The following is a 20,971-nucleotide window of genomic DNA, read 5'->3' as shown; positions in this document are numbered from 1 at the left end:
TTTTGTAAGTCTGAGAATAGTATGACTTTTGTGGCTTTTTTTTTGTCATTCGTTCTACATAAAAACATAGATAGATAGATAGATAGATAGATAGATAGATAGATAGATAGATAGATAGATAGATAGATAATAGATAGATAGATAGATAGATAATAGATAGATAGATAGATAGATAGATAGATAGATAGATAGATAGATAGATAGATAGATAGATAGATAGATGGATAGATAGATAGATAGATTGATAGATTGATAAATTGATAGAAAGATGGATAGATAGATAGATAGATAGATAGATAGATAGATAGATAGATAGATAGATTAGACAGATTGATAGATACATTAGACAGATTGATAGATAGATAGATAGATAGATAGATAGATAGATAGATAGATAGATAGATAGATAGATGGATAGATAGATAGATAGATAAGACAGATTGATAGATACATTAGACAGATAGATAGATAGATAGATAGATAGATAGATAGATAGATAGATAGATGAATAGATAGATAGATAGATAGATAAATAGATAGATAGATAGATAGATAGATAGATAGATAGATAGATAGATAGATAGATAGAATATTAAACTTCTAACCATTTATAGAAGATCTCTAAAGGGCTGAGAACTTCAAGTAACGCCACCAACTCTCTCTGATTGAAACCTCTCTCATTGAATGGACGTATTCTTTGCACCGATGGCCATTTTATATTGACCCAAGAATATATGCCATACTTTATTGTGATAGATAATAATAGAATAAAATAATAAAATTATTCATTGTTTGCATCGTGAAGCCTATGAATCTCATTGCAGGGCCGCCTCTAGATGATTGCGAAATGAATTTAATGGCAAAAAAAAAATAATTACGCAATAAACTATAACGGCTAACGTACTCCAACAATAACACTGGGCACAAATGTTGCTATTTCTTCTCTTAAAAAGTTGTTTAGAGTCCTGTGCGAGAACCCACCGATCGGTGGCCCTAGGCAGCTGCTTAGTTTGCCAATGCCTTAGGCCGGCCCTGCTCATTGGTCTGTAACAGTAGAGTGGCGATGTGCCCTTGTGCCAAGTATATGACAGTGTAGTAGTTTGAGTTTAACGATGACCACTGACCACTGTAAAAAAAATTTACATGATTTTACATAATTTTACATAAACTGTATGGTCCTATCACAAGGTCCTCAGAGCTCCCAAAGACATTCCTACGGGGAACAGTACCATGAAAAAAAGGAGAGACAGACAGAGAAAGCGATGGGAACATAACATCGAAGAATGGAGGGACATGTTGTTAATGAAAAAGATTTTATTCAAAGAAATAAAAACAGAGAGAGATGTAGAAAGACAGTAGACAGATCATATGTGGTGCCCCAGCGGCTAAGGGATAGGTTGAAAAAAAGTCCAGTCAGCCTGTATGTATTAGAACTTTGAAATGTAAAAAAAAAATTCAATACAGTTACTTTCTTTTAACATTAGTAGCCAGAGGCCTATTCACGAATATGCAAAGCTGTCATTCCATTTTCCTAATCCTTAAAGAGGGGCTCCACATTTAAAAAAACAAACTTTACAACCGATGGAATGTGCATATTAAATATAAGAAAATAAACGAAATGGCATTAAATTTACAAGTGCTCTAATACTTTCCACACAAATGCGACAGGCATTGTAAAAGTACTAATATCTTAAAGGACATTTATATTGAAACTTGCAGAAGGTAAGAGCCTCTTTATAAATCCTCCCTGGGCCTCCACTTAGTGCAATAAAGCACTGTTAATGTCAGTACTGACTTCTAACAGTCAATTCAAGGTACACATTATTTCTTTTTTTTTTTCTTTCAAAGGGTTAGTGTGGGCCCCCAATGGCCAGGGCCTGGTTGCAATGAGCCCAATCGCGACATGGTTGCTAAAGCATTGGTCAGTAACTATTTGTTCTTGTGAGGATATATTACATCTATAATACATTATTTATTGCTTATCAGACATTTGCAATTACTTGAAGTGTAAGGTAGGTAACTCAACAAAAACTATCCAGTTCTATTCCGTAGCATTTATGCCCCATTTTTAAAAATATGTTTTATTTTCGTTTTTTTATTTATTTTTATTTTACGGATTAGCCTAATGGCTGATGTCAATGTAACATTGTAGTACATTTCATTTCATAATGCAAAACTTGTCCCTAATCACTTTCACTTGTTTAAAGTGGCCTACTTTCTTTGTTCACATCGTTTTGCTAGGAAAGTGTATGACTCACATCAACATGCTTAGATTTTTTTGCCATATTTTAAAAATACATTTTGTTAAGAACATTAATAAAATATATTTTATTAATTTAGTGAAAAAACGAAATTGCAAAAAAATAAAATTAAAAAAGGATGGAGCAGCAGGGTATCGATCCCTGTACCTCTCACATGCTAAGCGAGCGCTCTACCACTTGAGCTACAGCCCCAGATATTAATATGCTGAAAAAGATAGTTGCCATTGCAGTACCATTTTTTTTTCGGCATCGTTTAAACTGTTTTATTGGTTTTGTAATTTATTAATTAAAAGTGTTTCAACATTTATATTTTTGTAATTGATTCCCAAGCATTGAATGATTACCTGATCTATCTATATTATTCTAGATCTAGAGTCTATCATATATAGATAGATCTAGTATTTAGAAGTCTATCATATCTACAATTTAGACTTTTTCTAGACCTGTGTCTGTAGCGCTGCTGGCTAGCATTTAGAGTCTGGACTGGATCTAGAATCTAGATCTATAGTTATAGATAAATTAGATCTAGATCTAGGTCAAACTCTAGGATATTGTCATAGACCAAGGCTTCGAAAAGCATCATGCCACTGAATTCCATGTTCATTTTACATTTATTTTGTTAATTGAAAAGGCGGATAATAAAGAAAAATACTCCTTACTACAATATAGATCTATTGTACGCCAAACCAACAAAAAGCTGAGAGAAGAAGCAGTCCTCTCTGCAACTGACCAAACCCCCCTTGCCACGTAAGCAGCAGTCCTTTTAAGCGAGGATTGGACGTCACCTTCAAGTCCACAGGAATGCGAAATGTGCTCATCTTCGATCACGAGGGAAAACCTATATTGTAGGCCTACGCCATTTAAAAAGTAAAGCAAAGAAATACATCCATTTCTTTCTGATAGGGAGAGAACAAACTGTAATAATAAATGGCTCTAAATTAGTGATACCCAACCTAATTCGATCGGCGGGCCATTTAAATTTCCAACACTCGTGTCACGGGGACATGAGCGAAAAGGTAAAAAAAAACATAGGCTATATATATATATACCGTGACACGAGTGAGGAAACGATTAGGCTAAAGGGTAGCAAAACAAGACTCCCGTGGGGGTGCCTAAGGGGGTGCGAGAGCATCCTCATTGCACTGCGCGGAGTTGTAAAAAAGCTCCCACAACCTTGTCACAATCCAGGCGCCGTTCCTCAAGGGGCCGTTACATAAATGGCGTGTCCTGCACGGTTAGCTTGGTATAGAAAAGGAAAATGGAGGGGGTCTTAGTGTACGCGGCCTCTTGCCGTGAGTCTGACCCACCCGCCAGACAGAACAGTGTACACTGTTCCCATTCATGCCGGTGAGAGAGAGCTCATGTTCACTTTTGCTGGCCTAGAGATCCAAGAGCCGGAGGTTCAACTCTACCTGACAGTTTCAAGAAGAAGAAGAAGAAGAATGTCTGTTCCAGTTTCTTAATATTTTCTCGAGCTGAGGAGTCCTAAACAGAGGATGCATATTCTATGATTGGCCTAACCAATGTTAAATAACATTTTAGTTTTATTTTCTTATTTGATTCATAGACATTTCTTTTAATAAACCCTAATACAATAAGCAGCTGAAACCTTTGAACTAATTATAGCAGTAATAGAACAAAAGAAGCTCACATCTAAATAGTTTAGATTTCGCCCTGTAAGAGACAATGGACTCGTCACGAATACTTTTCCAAGACAAGAGTTAAATATTAAAGACTCTACACATAGACTCATATTCACGAAAAAATTCGGACATACGATCAGCATTAAACCGAAAACGATTTTTTTGTTCGTAATTGAGCTTCGTGTGAACAGCACTCTCTTAAGGCGGATTTGAAGAAAAAATATCTAGGTCAGCGATTGATTGGTTTCAGTTTCGATAATATTTCAAAATTGCGCGAAAAATGGGAATGTTCTGAAACTTGAAAACTGATTTATTTTAACATTTTCTTTCTTGCTTTTAACTTTTAAAACCTATTCAGAGAATTTGACGTGTGTTGACTATTTTATGTGTATTTTGTGTGTCGGTTTAGAACAACGTACACACCCAAGAGTTTGTAATACGAAAGTAAGTAAAGTGTCTTACACATATAATAAGGCTTGTCTTCGAGTCCGAAGATTGGTGAGGAATGCAGTATTTCCCGTGGCTGCGCAGCCCCAGCTGTGACCTACATATTTTGCCACTCCTAGGGCAAGCATGACCATTGTCTTACACATATATTATTACAACTAAATGAACACTTTGAAGTAAGGATAGTATTTGATAAATTGGTATAATAAATATAATCCCAGTTTGATCTATAGTCTTGTTGTTTAAACCAAACCTTATAAAAAAAAAAATAACAAGCACAATATTTACAAAAATATTTTTAAAAAAATATAAAGCTTATCTAAGAGAAAGAACTACGCACTAACAATATCTCTCAATAATGTAGAGGTTATTTACCTTATTCGATATAAAACAACATAATTAATTACCAAAAATTGACTTATTAGTTAATTTTTTAATTGATTCATTTTTTGTTAGGTACAATTAATCATTGTTACAACTTGATCCGAGAATGGTTGTGGGAGAAATAGCGTGTTCAATTATCTAAGGGTACGAAACTCTACATATTTAGCCGTTACTGTGAATACTGAAGGATTAATTTCCCTTGTTGGTATCAAACAAACTTATTAATTACCCGTAATTAATCGACTAACTGGTTATTTCTTTAAATTGATTCATGTCTTGTCTATGCTAATGATTGATTGTGCAAAGTTTCAATTTGATCCGAGATTGGGTGAGGGAGAAATATCTTACACAGATTTTTTTTTTTACCAGACAGCCAGAGTGAGTTGAAATGAGCTTTGTACTAAGAGGAAAGTGTGCTGGGATGCTTATATATATATGCTGTAGGTGAGGGGTGCAGGCGGTATTCATTCTACTAGTAAGAGAAACTGCTAACACAATGATTCTCAAACTTTTTGTACTCGGGAATACCTTTATATAGTCAAAATTAGCCCACGTAGCCTACCCCTACATGAAAAGGCAACATAAACATAGTAAACAAATTAAAAATGTGAAGATAACATTTTGTTGAAGGAGCGTTTTTTTTTGAAATTATAAACTTTCGTTTAAACTAAACTTTAAAAAAATAATAACTTGGATAAAGGTGAAGAGATTTTATGAATGTATTTAGATTTTCGTCGGATCCCCAAGGGGGTGAGCGGACCACAATTTGAGAACCACTGACAAAGATAATTTGAGTTTTTAGTCCTGTTAAACTAGTTCACCGTGAATAAGATAATGATATAACAACGTTACGTTGAATTAGTTTGACATACTTATTGTGTGATGTAACTCTTATATTACCAGTATATCTCCACACATGCCTACATGACTTACCTGTGTTGCATAGAGCCTTCATGTTAAGTTCTAATCACATTTGTTACATTTTTTCCCCATACATAGATATGAGCGAGTTGATCTGAAACTAGATTCGAATCTTCTTAGAAGTTGTGCATGACGTGTGACTAAAAATAGACACTGTTCAGGGAGCCAACATTGTCATTTTATATCAACCATAAAATTTCGTAAAGAATGAACACATCGCACTAATCTTGCGGTCCTGTATACAAGGTAAGTTAATCTAATGAAAATAATTTTATTTTTGCTCAAAAATGTATTAACAGATATTTAGTTTTCGCGTCATCGTGAAAAACGTGATGTACACATTTGGTTATCGTCTTGATAAGGAAATCGTTTTTTTTTCCTATCATTTCTTATTGTTTTGTTTTTTTAAAGTACGTTTTCTGTTTTCAAACGCATCCCAAATTTTTGTGTCTGAATAGAATTGGATTTGTTAGCTAAAGTTATTGATAAGACCACGGACAGGGCCGGCCTTAGATAATTTGAGGCCCTAAGTGAAGTGATTTTGTTGGCCCTAAATGAAATAGAAAAATAAAAAATAAACGGCATAAAAACAAATGACGCCGTTGATTAAAAGTCGAGTGTCCCCCAGCCATAACATTGGACACAAGTTTCACTATTTCTTCTCTTTAAAAAATTGATTTGAGTCCTGTGCGAGGCCCCCACTAATCGGAGGCTCTAGCCAGATGCCTAGTTTGCCTATGCCTAAGGCCGGCCCTGCCAAGGGTCCCTAAAGAAGTTTAGTATAAAACATATCGAATTTCAAAGCATTAGTTTAACATAGGTAGCAGTACTGAATTCTTATTTTCACTAACATATTGATCGTGTCTGTACGATCTCGCCAAGCGCAAAAGAAAAGAAGCGGTCTTACTCAAGAGAAAGAAAGCTGCCTTATTCAAGAGAAAGAACAAGAAAGCTGCCTTACTCAAGAGAAAGGAAAAAAAAAAGCTGCCTTATCAGCCCAAAAACAAATGCATACACATGAACTGTTGTTCAAACTCTGCCGCTCCAGAATCAGCACGATCAGGCTCGCCAAATTCTGCCCCGTCTCAAGACGAAACCAAAACCAGTGACTCATCTGGGCGCATCCATTGTCTAACTTAGACAGAAGGAGCCATATATATATTCTTGACATATAACCTGTCTTGAGAAAGTTTCAGATGTTCCTGCCCAGATCCAACCTCCCGCAAGATGGGTCGGGATGGCATAGGTATAGGGTTCTAACTCGTGAATAGCTTGATAACACACCGGAAGTGCATAACACACAACCAGTCAACCTTATACATTTTTATGTTATACATATACTTTTTTTAAAAATCATAGCTCAGATAAAATAACGTCATGTTGTAATGCTGAGACCGAGAAGGTACTTAGGAGCAGCATGTATTGATTTCTTGGAGGCTGAAGTGAACTAGTGACATTTCAAAATGCATGGCTGAACGGGAATTCAATTGGTGACATTTTAAAATTCATGGCTGAACGGGAATGCCCACATTCCCACATAGAAGATATAAGATAGATGGCAATGATTAACTACATTAACACTATTTCTTAATTTTAGCCCAAACCATAGACTATATATGCCAAAACTTAAAATCGCGCTTCCCTGAATACCTCACCTTTTTGCCTTTCTTACGAAATAGCCCCCTTGTAAGTAGGGGTTTTGATGCGTCTGTTAACATCAATGTTAGCACCATCTCTTTGGTCGAGTTGGTTATCCTTACTACAGAAATGAACTTATTTCCATTCTCTGGCACTGCCAGGATCGAGCTTTGTTAGAAGGAAACAAAATTCATTATTGTCCTTTAAACAGCGTCCACATGAATTTGATCTTATCTTATAAATTACAGATGTTATTTCGGGTGATGTGATAGGTCTGCAGCAGTACCGCCTTTTGACAGACAACTAGAATCATCTTATGGATGTTTAAGGCCTCGACTGTGTCTGCAAGGAAATTGTCACTTTCCTCTTACCTCATATAACAACAGGGTACATTGTTTACTTTACTTTCTTAGTATAACTAAAACAAAATAATTATAGCTTTTATATGGCGCTACTTTCATGCTCAGCTCCTCTACCACCGATGTGAAAGCCACCTTAACCTGCGCTATTTGTGGAAGGGAGTGTCTCTCCAAAATAGGGCTCCACAGCCACATGAAAAATTGTTCGAAATGAACCATAGTCGTTCTACGACTGAAGGAGGTCAACAACTTTCATGCTTATAGCATGCTCAGAGCGCTATGGTCCAATCTCATTTGTGGACCAGTTGGGGGGGGGGGGGGTGGGGGATGAAAAGTTATCTGGGAGATGGTTTTCCGTGCTACCTTTGGGCGCTCAGTAAAGTCTGCTCGAGTCGGGTGTCGAACCTCGAGCCCCCTTTATAGATTAGGCAAGCCAAGCCAAGTTCTCGACCACGATTCCCACTATCACCAAGTCTTTTTCAAGAGAACAGTGCTGGCAGAAGAAAAGCTTCAGAGAACAAAAAAAAAGCAAGACCAATAACACTAGCTCCAGCTGGAATAAGATGCCCAGTGTGCGGCCGAACATTCCGGGCTCACATAGGTCTCACCAGCCACACGAGGAGACACAAACACCCCAGTGCAAAGCCCACAGCCCCTCCTGGATGACAAAAGCGGTCTTAATGGAACTAAATAGATACACAAATATTTTGATGAACACAAATCACAACGACGTTACAAAATGAAGAAAGATAACTCAATGTACACTTCTTTCATATTACATTGCAATTGTAACTAGGATGAAGCTCAGGAGATTTACAATGTCATTTTTTCTTAAAGCCGTAATTAATCTAACGCCATTATTGTTTACACACAGAACTGTGTGCGACATGCCACTTTTCTAGATGAGGTAATGTCTACTATCATGAGCTCAACACTAAACTACGAGTGTAGTTGAAAAACTAAAGAAAAAAACGTCAGGTAACACTTGATTAATATTTGTACTGCTTAATGGTTATTTTAAATAAGTAATAACAAAACAAGTTATAAAAGAAATCGAAAATTACTTTATGAAGTTGATAGTAGTCTTGGATCGGATCAAATCGGACCTAATTAGACCAATTCTCAGACAAATGAAGGTCTGTACTTTTTTGTTGTTGCTTCAGTTGTTCACTATGATTCAGTCACATTCAGTAGAAAATCCTTGTCATTAAAGATTCTTATTTTAGTCTTGTTAGATTGGTTTTACCTGTGTAAATGCCTGACGTGCTCGATTTATTTGACGTTTAATGTCTTTGTCTCTTCCACCTGATACACTGATTACACTCCCAGGGTCGGCCTTAGGCATAGGCAAACTAGACAGCCGCCTAGCGCCTCCGATTGGTAGGGGGCCTCGCGCAAGGCTCAACATTTTGTTTTAAGAGAGAGAATAGCGAAACGTGTCCCCAACGAGTATTGTTGGAGTACACCAAATTCACTTCTCATAGGGCCTCCAATTACCTAAGGCCGGCCCTGATGCTTTCAAGGTATAACACAATGATGGGAAAAAAGATATTGAAAGCAAATACACGATCGCATGAAAAGTGAAGGAAGTGTTGTGATGCCCTTGCATTCACTAGTTTCACTTTCAGTATGACATAACCACTAAGCTGTATTGCATATTCAATGTTTGTTATTTTTCAACGAAAATATGATCTTTTTTTATAGCTATGCTTGATCAACGCCTGTGAATAGAAATCACAACTGTTTGATTGACACCTGGTTGGCAGACGTGTTCTTAGTCAGCCGTAACCATGTTGCGCTACCGTATTATGAGCTAGCAGTGTGATATAGGGCCGGGGTCGGCAACCTGCGGCTCGCGAGCCACATCCGGCTCTTTGGAAGTGAAGCTGTGGCTCTTTAGTTAAACAAGCAAATATTATTTATTTGATCGAATTTTGGTAATCAAGATTATTAACAGCATTTTGTCAAAAGCACTCTACCATCGTCAGTTTAAAGAATTCTTAAACGAAATGGAGACTAATTATTCCGACCTCCTTCTTCCCCCCCTCCCCCCCCCCCAAAAAAAAAAAATTGCTATGACTTTCCAAATTTAAGTTGATGAAACGTTTTGCTTTGTGCTTGAATGAAATAAATACATTTCTAAATGAAAAAGGCATTTATCACATCGAATTAGAGAACGACAAATAGTTGCAAAAATTTTATTTTATGATCGATATAACAGAGAAATGAAATGAGCTGAATCTAAAACTGCAAGGAAAGGGAAACCCAGCCTATGTTTTGGTAAAAGAATTGATTTGTTTTGTAAAAAAAAAATGAATTCTTTTTGCAGAAGAAATTCAGAGCGGTCAATTACTTCATTTTGAATGTCTAAAGCAGTATCGTTATAAAACCAATGCAACTTTTGACACGAATTACTTCAGCACTTATACAAAAATCAAAGATGAATTTCTTGACAGATTTGAGCAGTTTAAAACCAACAAAGCCTTTCTAGCATTTCTAGTACATCATCTCAACGCAAAAGTAACGAAACTCTTAACCGGTATTCCGGAATTGATACTGAATCTCTAGAAATTCAATTACCGGTAATGTATCTAAAAAAGTGAAGCTTTGTGGGGTGAAAAATTTACAGAGTTGAAAAGCAATTTAGAAGTCCAGAAATGTATGTACGTAACGCAACAAAATTGGACAGATTTAAAAGGAATGCCGCGAGTTGATTCGAAGCATGAAATAATATTCCAGATGGCTACAGTGAGGTGAAAAAGTTGGCATTTGGATTGCTGACTATCTTTGGATCGACATATTATGTGCAAGCAAGGGTTCTCTTGTATGATTACAATTAACAGTAAAGTAAGAAGCCAAATTACAAATGAAAATTTAGAGTCGTATTTGAAACTAAAATCAAGTTATGAGCCAAATGTATTCTAACTTTCTAAAACCATGCAAGGCAAACGCTCCCATTGAATTGGTTTGCTCAATCGTTTGTTATTGAAGTACTATTTAAAGTTGTAAGTAAATTTTTACTTCTTTAGTTGTTACCGACAAAAAAAGTATTATCTAATAATGCCATATTTATATTATCTGATGTGTCAAAACGTTTGTCTATCTGGAAAGCACTTTATCAGCAAACGCCAACCTAGATGATGAGGTAGACTTCCGTATTGCTCGTGCCAGTGCTGCTTTTGGCAGACTTCAAGGACAAGTTTGGCAACGGAGAGGACTCAGCATATCAACAAAACTGAAAGTCTACAGTGCTGTGGTTCTCCCGTCACTCTTATTTACATCAGAGTCCTGGATCCTAAATTCCGCCACACCAAAAAATTAAACTCCTTCCACCTACGCTGACTAAGGAGTATCCATAATGTGCGTTGGTCCGACCATATACCAGACACAGAAATCTTAAAGCTGTCCAACATGGCGACAGTGAAAAGGTTCCAACTTCGATGGGCGAGACATGTGGTCAGCATGCCAGACAATCGCCTTCCCAAACGACTTCTGTACGGGGAGTTGTGTGCATGAAAGCGCTCCCAGGGAGGTCAATACAAGCGCTATAAAGACACTCTCAAGAGCTCCTTCAAGGAATGCGATATCAACTTTCATGGCTGGGAAGCACTAGCTCTCGATCGCTCCTCGTGGCATGAAGCTGTGAGTCTCGGAGTCTCAAGATTTGAAGCAAGAAGAGTGGCAAGAGTGAAAGAGCGCCGAACCAAGAAAAAGCTGAGAGAATAAGCAGGCCTACTGCAACTGACCAAACCTACCCATGCCACGTAAAGCCGGCTTTTTAAAGCGAGGATTGGACTTTACAGTCATCTTCGAGTCCATAGGAAATGAGAAATGGGCTCATCTTCGATTACGAAGGAGGAGCTGTATATATATATATATGATTTGTTGTGAAAAACACTACTTATATATGAATTTTTTTTTCAATAAAAAATTTTTTGTGTGAGTACTAGTTGGCAAGAAAAAAATTTGTGGCTCTTTTTAAACTTTGAAATTTTGTAAATTGTAATTTTTGGCTCTTCCGACTGAAAAGGTTGCCGACCCCTGATATAGGGATACGTTTAAATCTCATTTTTACAAAGCCTGTATCAACTCTGTCTGTCTGTCAGTCTGTCGAAAAGTGTGTACACGTTATTTCTCCCACACCCTATTCTCGGATCAGATGAAACTTCGCACAATTATTCATTGGTATAGACAAGACATGAATCAATAAAAAAAAAAAAAAAGGTAACCGAATAGTCAATTAATTGCTGGTAATTAATTATTTTATTTTTATACCAGCAAGGAAATATATTCCTTCAGTATTCACAGATATGACTAAATTTGTTGTCTCCTTAAATTATTGCTAACGCTATTTCTCTCTCACGCATTCTCCGATCAACTTGATGCTTTAAACAATTATTTATTTTTATCTAACAAAAACTAGCCAGGAAAACCAGTGACTTGGCAGAATTTAAGTCATTGGTTAATATGCATGACTGAATGCATGACGCGTAGGACGTAATCATCTTCTTTTTTTGAAGTAACGTCTGTATTATATAAGATAAGATAAGCTACAAAGCGTAGATCAATAAAACCAATTCAAATCAGTCATTAATTATTGGTAATTTATTTCTTTTTAAAATATCGAATAAGGGAAATAACCTGTAAAATTATAGTCTCTCAGTTGACAGTTGCTGCATATCCTAGGTGAAAGAACTACTAGCTCGTAGACATCACTAGATAAGCCCTAGTTTAACCGTTATATTTAAAAAAAAATAAATAATAGATTTGGGTAGGAGAACGAGAAAATATTTATACGTCTTCGGGTATTTCTACATGTGGATACTATTCATTGAAGAGTTTAATAAATTAATATTCAGAAATATTTTGCGAATCTTTTTATAATTGAAGGGGTAACATTTTTAAATTTTAAAAATATAACATAAATTGTCCATGAACACTGGTACACATTTCTATCTGTTATATAAAGGAGATATTTACTTTAAAAAAAAAGTATGATTTTCATTTTATCTTTCACACTATTACAATACCTGTTTTATAGTCACACATTCCGAGTAGGCAAAACCTACAACCTCAGAGATGGACATGCTTCTGGAAACTGGTTCTAACGATTTTCCTAGAAATTAGGCAGTTGATGTGTAACATTGGGAAAAGAATGACTAGGTTGTTGGCCACATTAGGAAAACTCTAGCGTGACCGTTATAATTTTTCAAAGTATAAGAGATAATAATAGTCTTGTGTCTAATTGTGTTCGCCTCTCCCACAAGCTGTGTTTGACAATAGATTGGATCTCTTTTTCTATTACAAAAAAAAAAAAAAAACAGCAAAAAAAAATACTATATAAATAACACATTTAAACGCATTATCTTAATCATGTTATGAAAGTTTACCACAAAACAATTTTCTGTAAATGTATACATATTAAACACAAACTGTACATAAGGACCCAGGACAGCATCTATAAAACTCAACAACAACAGCAAAAAAAAATGCATTATCTTAATCATGTTATGAAAGTTTACCACAAAACAATTTTCTGTAAATGTATACTTATTAAACACAAACTGTACATAAGGACCCAGGACAGCATCTATAAAACTCAACAACAACAGCAAAAAAAAATACTGTTTCACACATATAGAACTAAAAGGAAATGAGAAGGCTGACACACAATTAACCATTGCACTCTATACAGAAGAAATGAAGAAACTCATAGTAAATAAAATAAATGAGAAATATATAGGATCTCCCACGGATCACTAGAAAGATGATGCTTGTTTTAAGCTATCCCGACAAGATCAACGTCTAAGCCCTCGACTCATACCGGACACAACAGAATGAGACAACATATGTACCGGAAGCTCAAAATTGGAACCAGTAAAATCTGACCATGTGGAGTGTCACCATAGAATGCTGACCATGTCCTTCAAAACTGCTCTCTTTAACAAGAGGTCCGAACAAGACACTGGCCCCAAATCACCCCAATAGAAAGAAAACTATATGGAGAGCTCCGTGATTTGGAAACCACTGCGCAGTTCATCTCATGTATTGGTCTAGTCATATGAACACTCCAACATAACAATGAGAACGAGGAAGAAGAAGTAGTTTAAAATAAAAGTTAAAAAATTAATGACTTGGATGAGCCTAGGTTGATTTATGAGATTTTATGAGTGTATCTATGTCCAGCTCAATGTTTGTAAGTAGCTACCACAAATCTCTACGAGTTCATCTCATGTATTGGTCTAGTCATCTGAACACTCCAACATAAACATGAGAACAAGAAACTAGAAGAAAAACACAAATGCGTGTAATTCATATACATTTTAAATATTATTTTAAAAAAGACAACCAAAAAAAAAAAAAAACACTATCTAATAAAAATATCTTAGTACAGAAAAAAATATTTTGAAATGGTAAACACATGACAATATACTATTAAAAAGAATTACTACTAGCTAATTGCTGATAGCTACTCCTGTAATTCTTATCCTTCATTGAAATAACATACATAATTATTTTTTAAAATCCTAATTTCTAAATGTAAATAGATAAAGACCTGACATTTTTGTTGCATTTCAGACTATTAAGATGAATCCCTCAAGATTTCGTTATCCCAATGCCCGACGGCCACAAACTGGTGAGCGTCCTATGGGATTCATCGGCTTAGGACGCCTAAGGGATTGGGCGAGACTTCAGAATGATCCTTCACAACTTATCGCTTGGATGCTGTCAAATATTCCAGAACTTGAGAAATTTCTAAACTCAGGTTCCATTGACAATTATTCTCTTGAACTTTTAATGATGTCTCTAAAATCAGTTTTACAAGTTTCAAACTATGACCAGAGCTTGACAAAACTGCTCACAATATTGGCTACCACCAGATTTTATGACCACGTGATAACATTTTTAAGGCATCACAATAACATCAACGGTAAAGGGGAGGCTGAGACATGTTTACATTTTATTATTGAAACAATTCGAAAGGCGCCAACACTCACAGAAAATTGCCTGGAAATACTCAAGTTTATATACAATAACTACCAGAAGTTACGGTGTGACGAAGAACTGCTCCAAAATGCTCTGGAAATGTTTACTACGTCAGGTCAAATTAAGGCAAAGAAGGAAAGACGCCATCTGAGAAAATGGCGCGATGACGATGAGCCCCCCGATGACATCAGAGATGTTTCCATCTTCCCAACGAGCCGCGACTTGAACACCGATTTCACCCCCTTCCTTCGAGCCAATAAAACTACTGGAGCGTATCGAGATGTTGACCACTACTTTGATGTGATGTTCCGACTCATGCGGGAAGACTTTATCCAACCGTTGAGGGAAGGAATAGGAAAGTATCAAATAAATGGAGCCGCCCCTGAAGACTCTGATATGCTCTTTTATGAAAATGTGAAGATTATAGGTTTGGAAGTTTTCAATGGCATAGACCACATTCTTATGTTGGACATGTCGAAGCTCCAGAAAGTTCGATGGGACTCGGACCGAAGACTTATATTCGGAAGTCTTATTTGCCTAACCAATAATAATTTTAAGACAATCATCTACGCCACTGTCACTCAGATGGATAGGAGCGAAATAAAAAAGGGGATCTTAAGAGTCCGGTTTCAGAACTGTCTGGAGGACGTCTATGGTTTTTCGAGTGAGGAGGCTTTAACCTTGACTGAGAATCCCTCATTCTTTGAAGCTTACCGCCATGTCTTAGAAGGACTGCAAGAAATGGTTGAGAAGCGTCTGCCCATGGAACAATATCTCGTCCGCTGCGAGAAAGAAATAGATGCTCCAGCATATTTGAAAAGACAGACACAATACAATCTATCATGTATTGTTAAGACACGCAGAATATCAAGCACTGTGCAGGTTATTAAAACTGAAAATTGGCCTGATTTAGCCTACGTCTGCCTCAACGAGCACCAATATATGGCCGTTAAAGCAGCACTGACGAAAGAACTGACCCTTCTGCAAGGGCCACCCGGGACCGGAAAAACGTTCGTTGGTCTCAAAGTCATGAGATCACTGCTGGAAAATCTGGCCAACACCAGCGCAGCTGGTAGCCCCATTCTAGTCGTCTGCTACACAAATCACGCGCTGGATCAGTTCCTGGAGGAGATGCTTCCGTTTTGTGGCGACGGAATCGTTAGAGTCGGAGGGAAGAATGATTCCGTCAAATTAAAACAATTTAATTTAAAAGAGCTTCGTTCAAAGCAAAGAGATTCTAGATCTACAATAAACTGTATCAGAGACTGCCACAGAGAAATGGATGAAATAGGAAAGAAAATTAAAGCACTGGCTGACAAGATACAGATCTCACATCTGTCAATTATTTCAGAAAAATCATTACAGAGATGTATGTCCTTGCGCCATTCTCACCAATTCAACCAGACCTCTGGCAAAAGTATAAGGCATTGGTTGTGCGCGTCTGAACTAGAGCTTGAAAACCACATTCAGTTAGTCGTAGAAGCACATCTCGTAAAGCTCTTTCTCTCAGAAACTACGAGTTTGAACGATACCCATCTTAATTTTCGTTACATAATTCCAGTAGAACAAAGAAAGAAAGTTTACAGATTTTGGTTAAAACGGTATGAAAAAAAGACTGGGATATTAAACTCAACGAGTTTAATTAGTGAAAGGGAATTAAAAGAATATGTCAACCCAGAAGTCTACCAAAAAATAATAAGACATTATGGTAATTTAAAAGCTTGGCTCCTGGGATCTAATGTGAATGAGATGGTTGCTGCTATTGAAGAAATTCAGCGCAATTGGCAGCACAATCAGCTATTTGACGACTCTGAGGAATATAATCGCATTAGAGAACAGAGGCAGTTTGACGACGAGAGCGATGATGAAGATGATAGAAAACAGGCGCCACGTAGCAGGGTAGTTAGATCACAGACGTCATTGCTACAGAAGTGTCATCTTCTAGGTATAGATATAACAAGTGATGTGACCCAAGAGGTCAGCCACAGAGAAGCTTGGCAGGAAGTGCAGAAAAAGCTAACCTTCAGCCAAGTGATTAGACTGCTGAGGGTTAGCAAACCAATGACTACAAAGGAGGAAAACTCAGTTGTTAACATTTGGACGCTCTCTCTTTCAGAGAAGTATAGGCTCTACAAGTGCTGGCTTCTAAAATACCACTCTTCCCTGAATGCTGAACTAAAAGCCCTTGTTGAAGAATATGAAAGTGTGCTCAAAATCAAACTTGAGCAGAGAGAGATGCAAGATGTCAATATTTTAAAACAGTCAAAGGTCATCGGCATGACTACGACTGGTGCGGCCAAACATCGTAAAGTGCTACAAAAAATCGGTCCCAAGATTGTTGTGGTAGAGGAAGCTGCTGAGGTCCTAGAAGCACACATCGTCACAGCGCTGAGTGAGCATTGTCAGCACTTGATTCTCATCGGAGACCACCAGCAACTAAGGCCAAAGACTGAGGTCTACCAGCTGGCAAAAAAATTCGGATTGGAAATCTCTCTCTTTGAGAGGCTCGTGAAAAACAACATTAGCTGCGTTCAGCTAACGGAGCAGCATCGGATGAGACCAGAGATATCGAAGTACATGAAACACATTTACCCAGCGCTAAAGGACAGCAGCTCAGTTCATGGGAGAGATCACGTGATGGGCATGCACAAAGACATTTTCTTCATCAATCACGACAGACATGAAGGCGTGATCCAGAATAGCAGAAGCAAACTAAATGAATACGAGGCTAAGTACCTGCTAAAGCTGGCACTGTACTTAGTAATCCAGGGCTATTCAGCAGGGGAGATAACAATTCTTGCGACGTATGGAGGTCAGGTTAACCTTATAAAGGAATGCCTGGCAAATATGCGAACACATCGTCTCCAAGGAATTCGCGTCTCCACAGTGGACAACTTCCAAGGAGAACAAAATAAAATCATATTGCTTTCTTTGGTCCGCAGCAATACTCAAGGAAGTGTTGGCTTTCTGAGCACAGACAACCGCATCTGTGTGGCTTTGTCAAGGGCGCAGTATGGTATGTACGTCATCGGGAACATAGATCTTCTCTCTCAACACAGCTCACTTTGGTCGAAAATTCAAGCCACTGCACAAAGCCATTCAGAACTAGGCCAAGTTCTAAGATTATGCTGCAAGCACCATCAACGTGTCACTCTGGTAAAAGATGCCTCAGATTTTGATTTGGTGAAAGCTGGAGGCTGCGGACAAGCTTGTAAGCTTCCTTTGTCTTGTGGTCACATTTGTACTTACCTGTGCCATGCTGTTAGCCACGATACTTTGCCTTGTAAAGAACCATGCGAGAAAAAGTGCCCTAAAGGACATGCCTGTAAAGGTGTATGCTCCAAGCAATGTCCCCCATGCTCAACAGAAATCGAAGTCAAACTCAAATGCAATCACATTCTCAAAGTTAAATGCAGCTTATATTCTTCTGCATCTTCCTATTCTTGTGTTGAAGAATGCCAAAAGTTTTGCTTAAAGGGACATAAGTGTAAAGGAAAATGCTCGCAAAGTTGTCCTCCCTGTCTAGAAAAACTGAACTGCGGTCACGTCTGCAGTAATGTGCCATGCTGTTCCGTTAAACCTACATACATTTTAGGGTGCCACGAGAAATGCCAGAAAGAATGCCAGAACGGACATAAATGCCCAGCTCCCTGTCTAGCAGAATGCCCAACGTCATGTGACAATACTCTCAGATTATGTGGCCACATTTGCGGAAGCAAATTTAACATTGTAAGCTCGCAACATTTACTACCAATCCGATTTAGAAAACAGACATGTTCTCATCAATGTCCCAAACTATGTGCTGGAGGTAGACATCCATGTTCGGGAAAATGCAGCGAACCGTGCCCACCATGCCAAAGTGTTGTAAGGTACAGATTAACATGTGGACATATCGGAGTGCTTGAATGTCACAAAAACCTCGACACTCACAAATGGCATTGCAAGGAATGTCATGCCAAAAAAATGACATTTCCCTGTGGACATTCTATAGAAGTCTCAGACCCACCTGTCAAGCAATGTCCATATTGCCTTCTTGATGACAAGTTTACGAAATTACAAATCTAGACGCATAGGGGCAAGTAACTGAAGTCGATTTAGTATTTCTTACAAAAAGTAACTTTTGCCTACAAAACTTTATATTTTCAAGAATTGCACACAAAAAATGTGATGTTTACCATTAAAAGTGTGTGTATTTTTAAGAAATTAACAAACTTACCATGTTGTTGCACAATCACAGACATTTAATCTTTATGTATATGAATGATATTTCTATTTATTTTAATTCTCTATATTAAGGATTATTAAGAAAAAATAATATAGTCAAACAATCATTCTCTTTTTAAAAAGTTTATTACAAAACTTATATTAACCCACTCCGTCTCGTACATTGTTTGTATACAGTATTTCTCCCACTTCCCCTACCAATGAAAAATTAATCATTGGTAATTAATAATTTGTTGGATATCGAAAAGGGGAAAAAAATCCAAAAGTATTGCGATATATGGTTGTAAGTGAAAAGTTAGATAGATAATCCTTGCTTTTTAAAAATATTTTGTCAATATTTTCTTGTTTCATCTCAAGGTTTAGTTCGCTGGTCATGGCTCTTTCTTTGATTCCAATCATTTCAATTTATTGTATTTAATTTGATATCTCACTTTTCGTTGTAGTCAGGTATTACAGACTTAATTAACAGTATGGCTATGTAATGTTATGTTATGTTATGTTATGTAATGTTTATTGATAAACACATTGCACACCATATGACATTGTTATAAATAATAGAAAAGCGAGATCTATATATTCAACGATGCCAGATCCTATTTTTTATTTTAGGTGTAAACTCTAAAATAGTAATTTGAACTGTCTATATTCATAATGAGGAATCCAAGACTGTGAGAAAAATGACAGCGAAATGCTGTGCGGGTATCAGAAACAAGGAAATGTAGACTTATGTTTTCTCCGGGTATTTGGCTTGGAGATATATGTGGTGCCAAATGATTTATAGGACATTTGACACTTTGACTAAAACTATTGAACAAACCAATAGAAGCAACATCTAGTTAAAAGAAACAATCTCATTGTTTTTCCTCTTTGAGACTTTGTTTTTCGTAAGATTTAGTGCTTATTTAGAATTAATGTTACGATGTGGACGACAACTATAGCAAATACCTTACAGTTTCCCCTCATCTTAAATTGCTTTTTTATTAGCCCCCTCCCCCCGAAAAATAAATAAAACACACATACACCTACACCACCAGCAGGAAGACTTGGAAATGTCCTTTAAATTGTCAGTGATATAAAACAAAATATAGTTAGATAAGAATTGAGATTCCTCTACAAATGAATACCTATTGCTGTCTATGTTTACTATTGTCTATTGCCATATCACTAACAAATCTATTTGAAATATGATAGATGCTAATCAGATCTATTCTTTTTTTAATCGCTCCGTCACTAAATATGAATTGTTGAATAAAAAGATGGTTGAACTGGGACTACTTTAGGAAGCGCAAGTTTAAAAATGTACATTCTACTTAATGATCGATTCCAATTGTTATTGAAGTAGAGTTTAAGTTCAATGTAAAATTTTCTTAACGTTTTCTGTATTGTGGCATAGTTTGGCCTTTTTGTATGATAATTCCTTTTTGAGTCAGAATGAATGTCACTTGATCGAAATTAATATCCAGATTTAATTATGCTTCTAACAATATTTCAAATGATCTTGATTGAATATTTAATGAAAAGTTTGTTGATCTGTTAATGTAGTTCAATGTTGTATTTATTTTTAGTATATTTTAAATGGAATGTCTTGTTATTAATGAATTGAAATAAAAGAAGTGTATTACTGGGTGTGAAGATGTAGTATATTTATGTTCTTTTTATATATGTAACAATGTTGTATCAATCTGCAATGGTTATTCCCATTGATGTCACGACTGCGTAATTTTTTATTTCCACACTAAATCATATTGTTTTAACTACGTTTTGAAAATGGTCAATAAAATAATGAATAGAAAGAAACATTGACATTGAGCCTCCTATTTTTAAAAAATAAATATAATTATAACTTTAAATGAAGTATTTGCTAGGAAAACTGTCACCTGACCAGTCATGTTAAACATATGATAAGCGGATGTCTAAAGCGAGACAATCCAGTATAAAAGAAACACGTAGAAAAACGTGCATTGCCTGCCCCTACTACTGGAGAACATATCTCATTTTAATAAATGTTTCTTTTAATATCTAAGGCGAGTGAGAAAAATCATACGTTTACAATTTGACTGCAAATGCTTATTGTCAAAGAAAATAAACCATCTGTTTATGATACATG

At 36.6% G+C, this 20,971-nt stretch overlaps 1 protein-coding gene and 1 non-coding gene across 3 annotated transcripts; one reads left to right on the top strand and one right to left on the bottom strand.

Annotated features, from left to right (window-relative positions):
• Nucleotides 1-2,380: 2,380 nt before the first annotated feature.
• On the bottom strand, nucleotides 2,381-2,453 carry Trnaa-agc (transfer RNA alanine (anticodon AGC)). The gene has a single exon. It is a non-coding gene; the product is annotated as a tRNA-Ala (tRNA).
• Nucleotides 2,454-5,734: 3,281 nt separating this feature from the next.
• Nucleotides 5,735-20,625, top strand: LOC106067673 (NFX1-type zinc finger-containing protein 1-like). Of its 2 annotated transcripts, XM_056036604.1 has the most exons (4): nucleotides 5,735-5,902; nucleotides 7,543-7,681; nucleotides 8,528-8,631; nucleotides 14,233-20,625. In XM_056036604.1, the coding sequence occupies exon 4, from the start codon at nucleotides 14,242-14,244 to the stop codon at nucleotides 18,703-18,705; it is 4,464 nt and encodes a 1,487-aa protein (XP_055892579.1). In that variant the 5' UTR covers nucleotides 5,735-5,902; nucleotides 7,543-7,681; nucleotides 8,528-8,631; nucleotides 14,233-14,241; the 3' UTR covers nucleotides 18,706-20,625. The 2 variants fall into 2 exon arrangements, with proteins under 2 accessions (XP_055892579.1, XP_055892580.1); XM_056036605.1 differs by lacking the exon at nucleotides 7,543-7,681.
• Nucleotides 20,626-20,971: the final 346 nt, after the last annotated feature.

Source organism: Biomphalaria glabrata, chromosome 7 (assembly GCF_947242115.1).
Source record: "Biomphalaria glabrata chromosome 7, xgBioGlab47.1, whole genome shotgun sequence".
Classification (NCBI taxonomy): Eukaryota; Metazoa; Mollusca; class Gastropoda; family Planorbidae; genus Biomphalaria; species Biomphalaria glabrata.
This window is presented reverse-complemented; position numbering and strand designations above follow the sequence as displayed.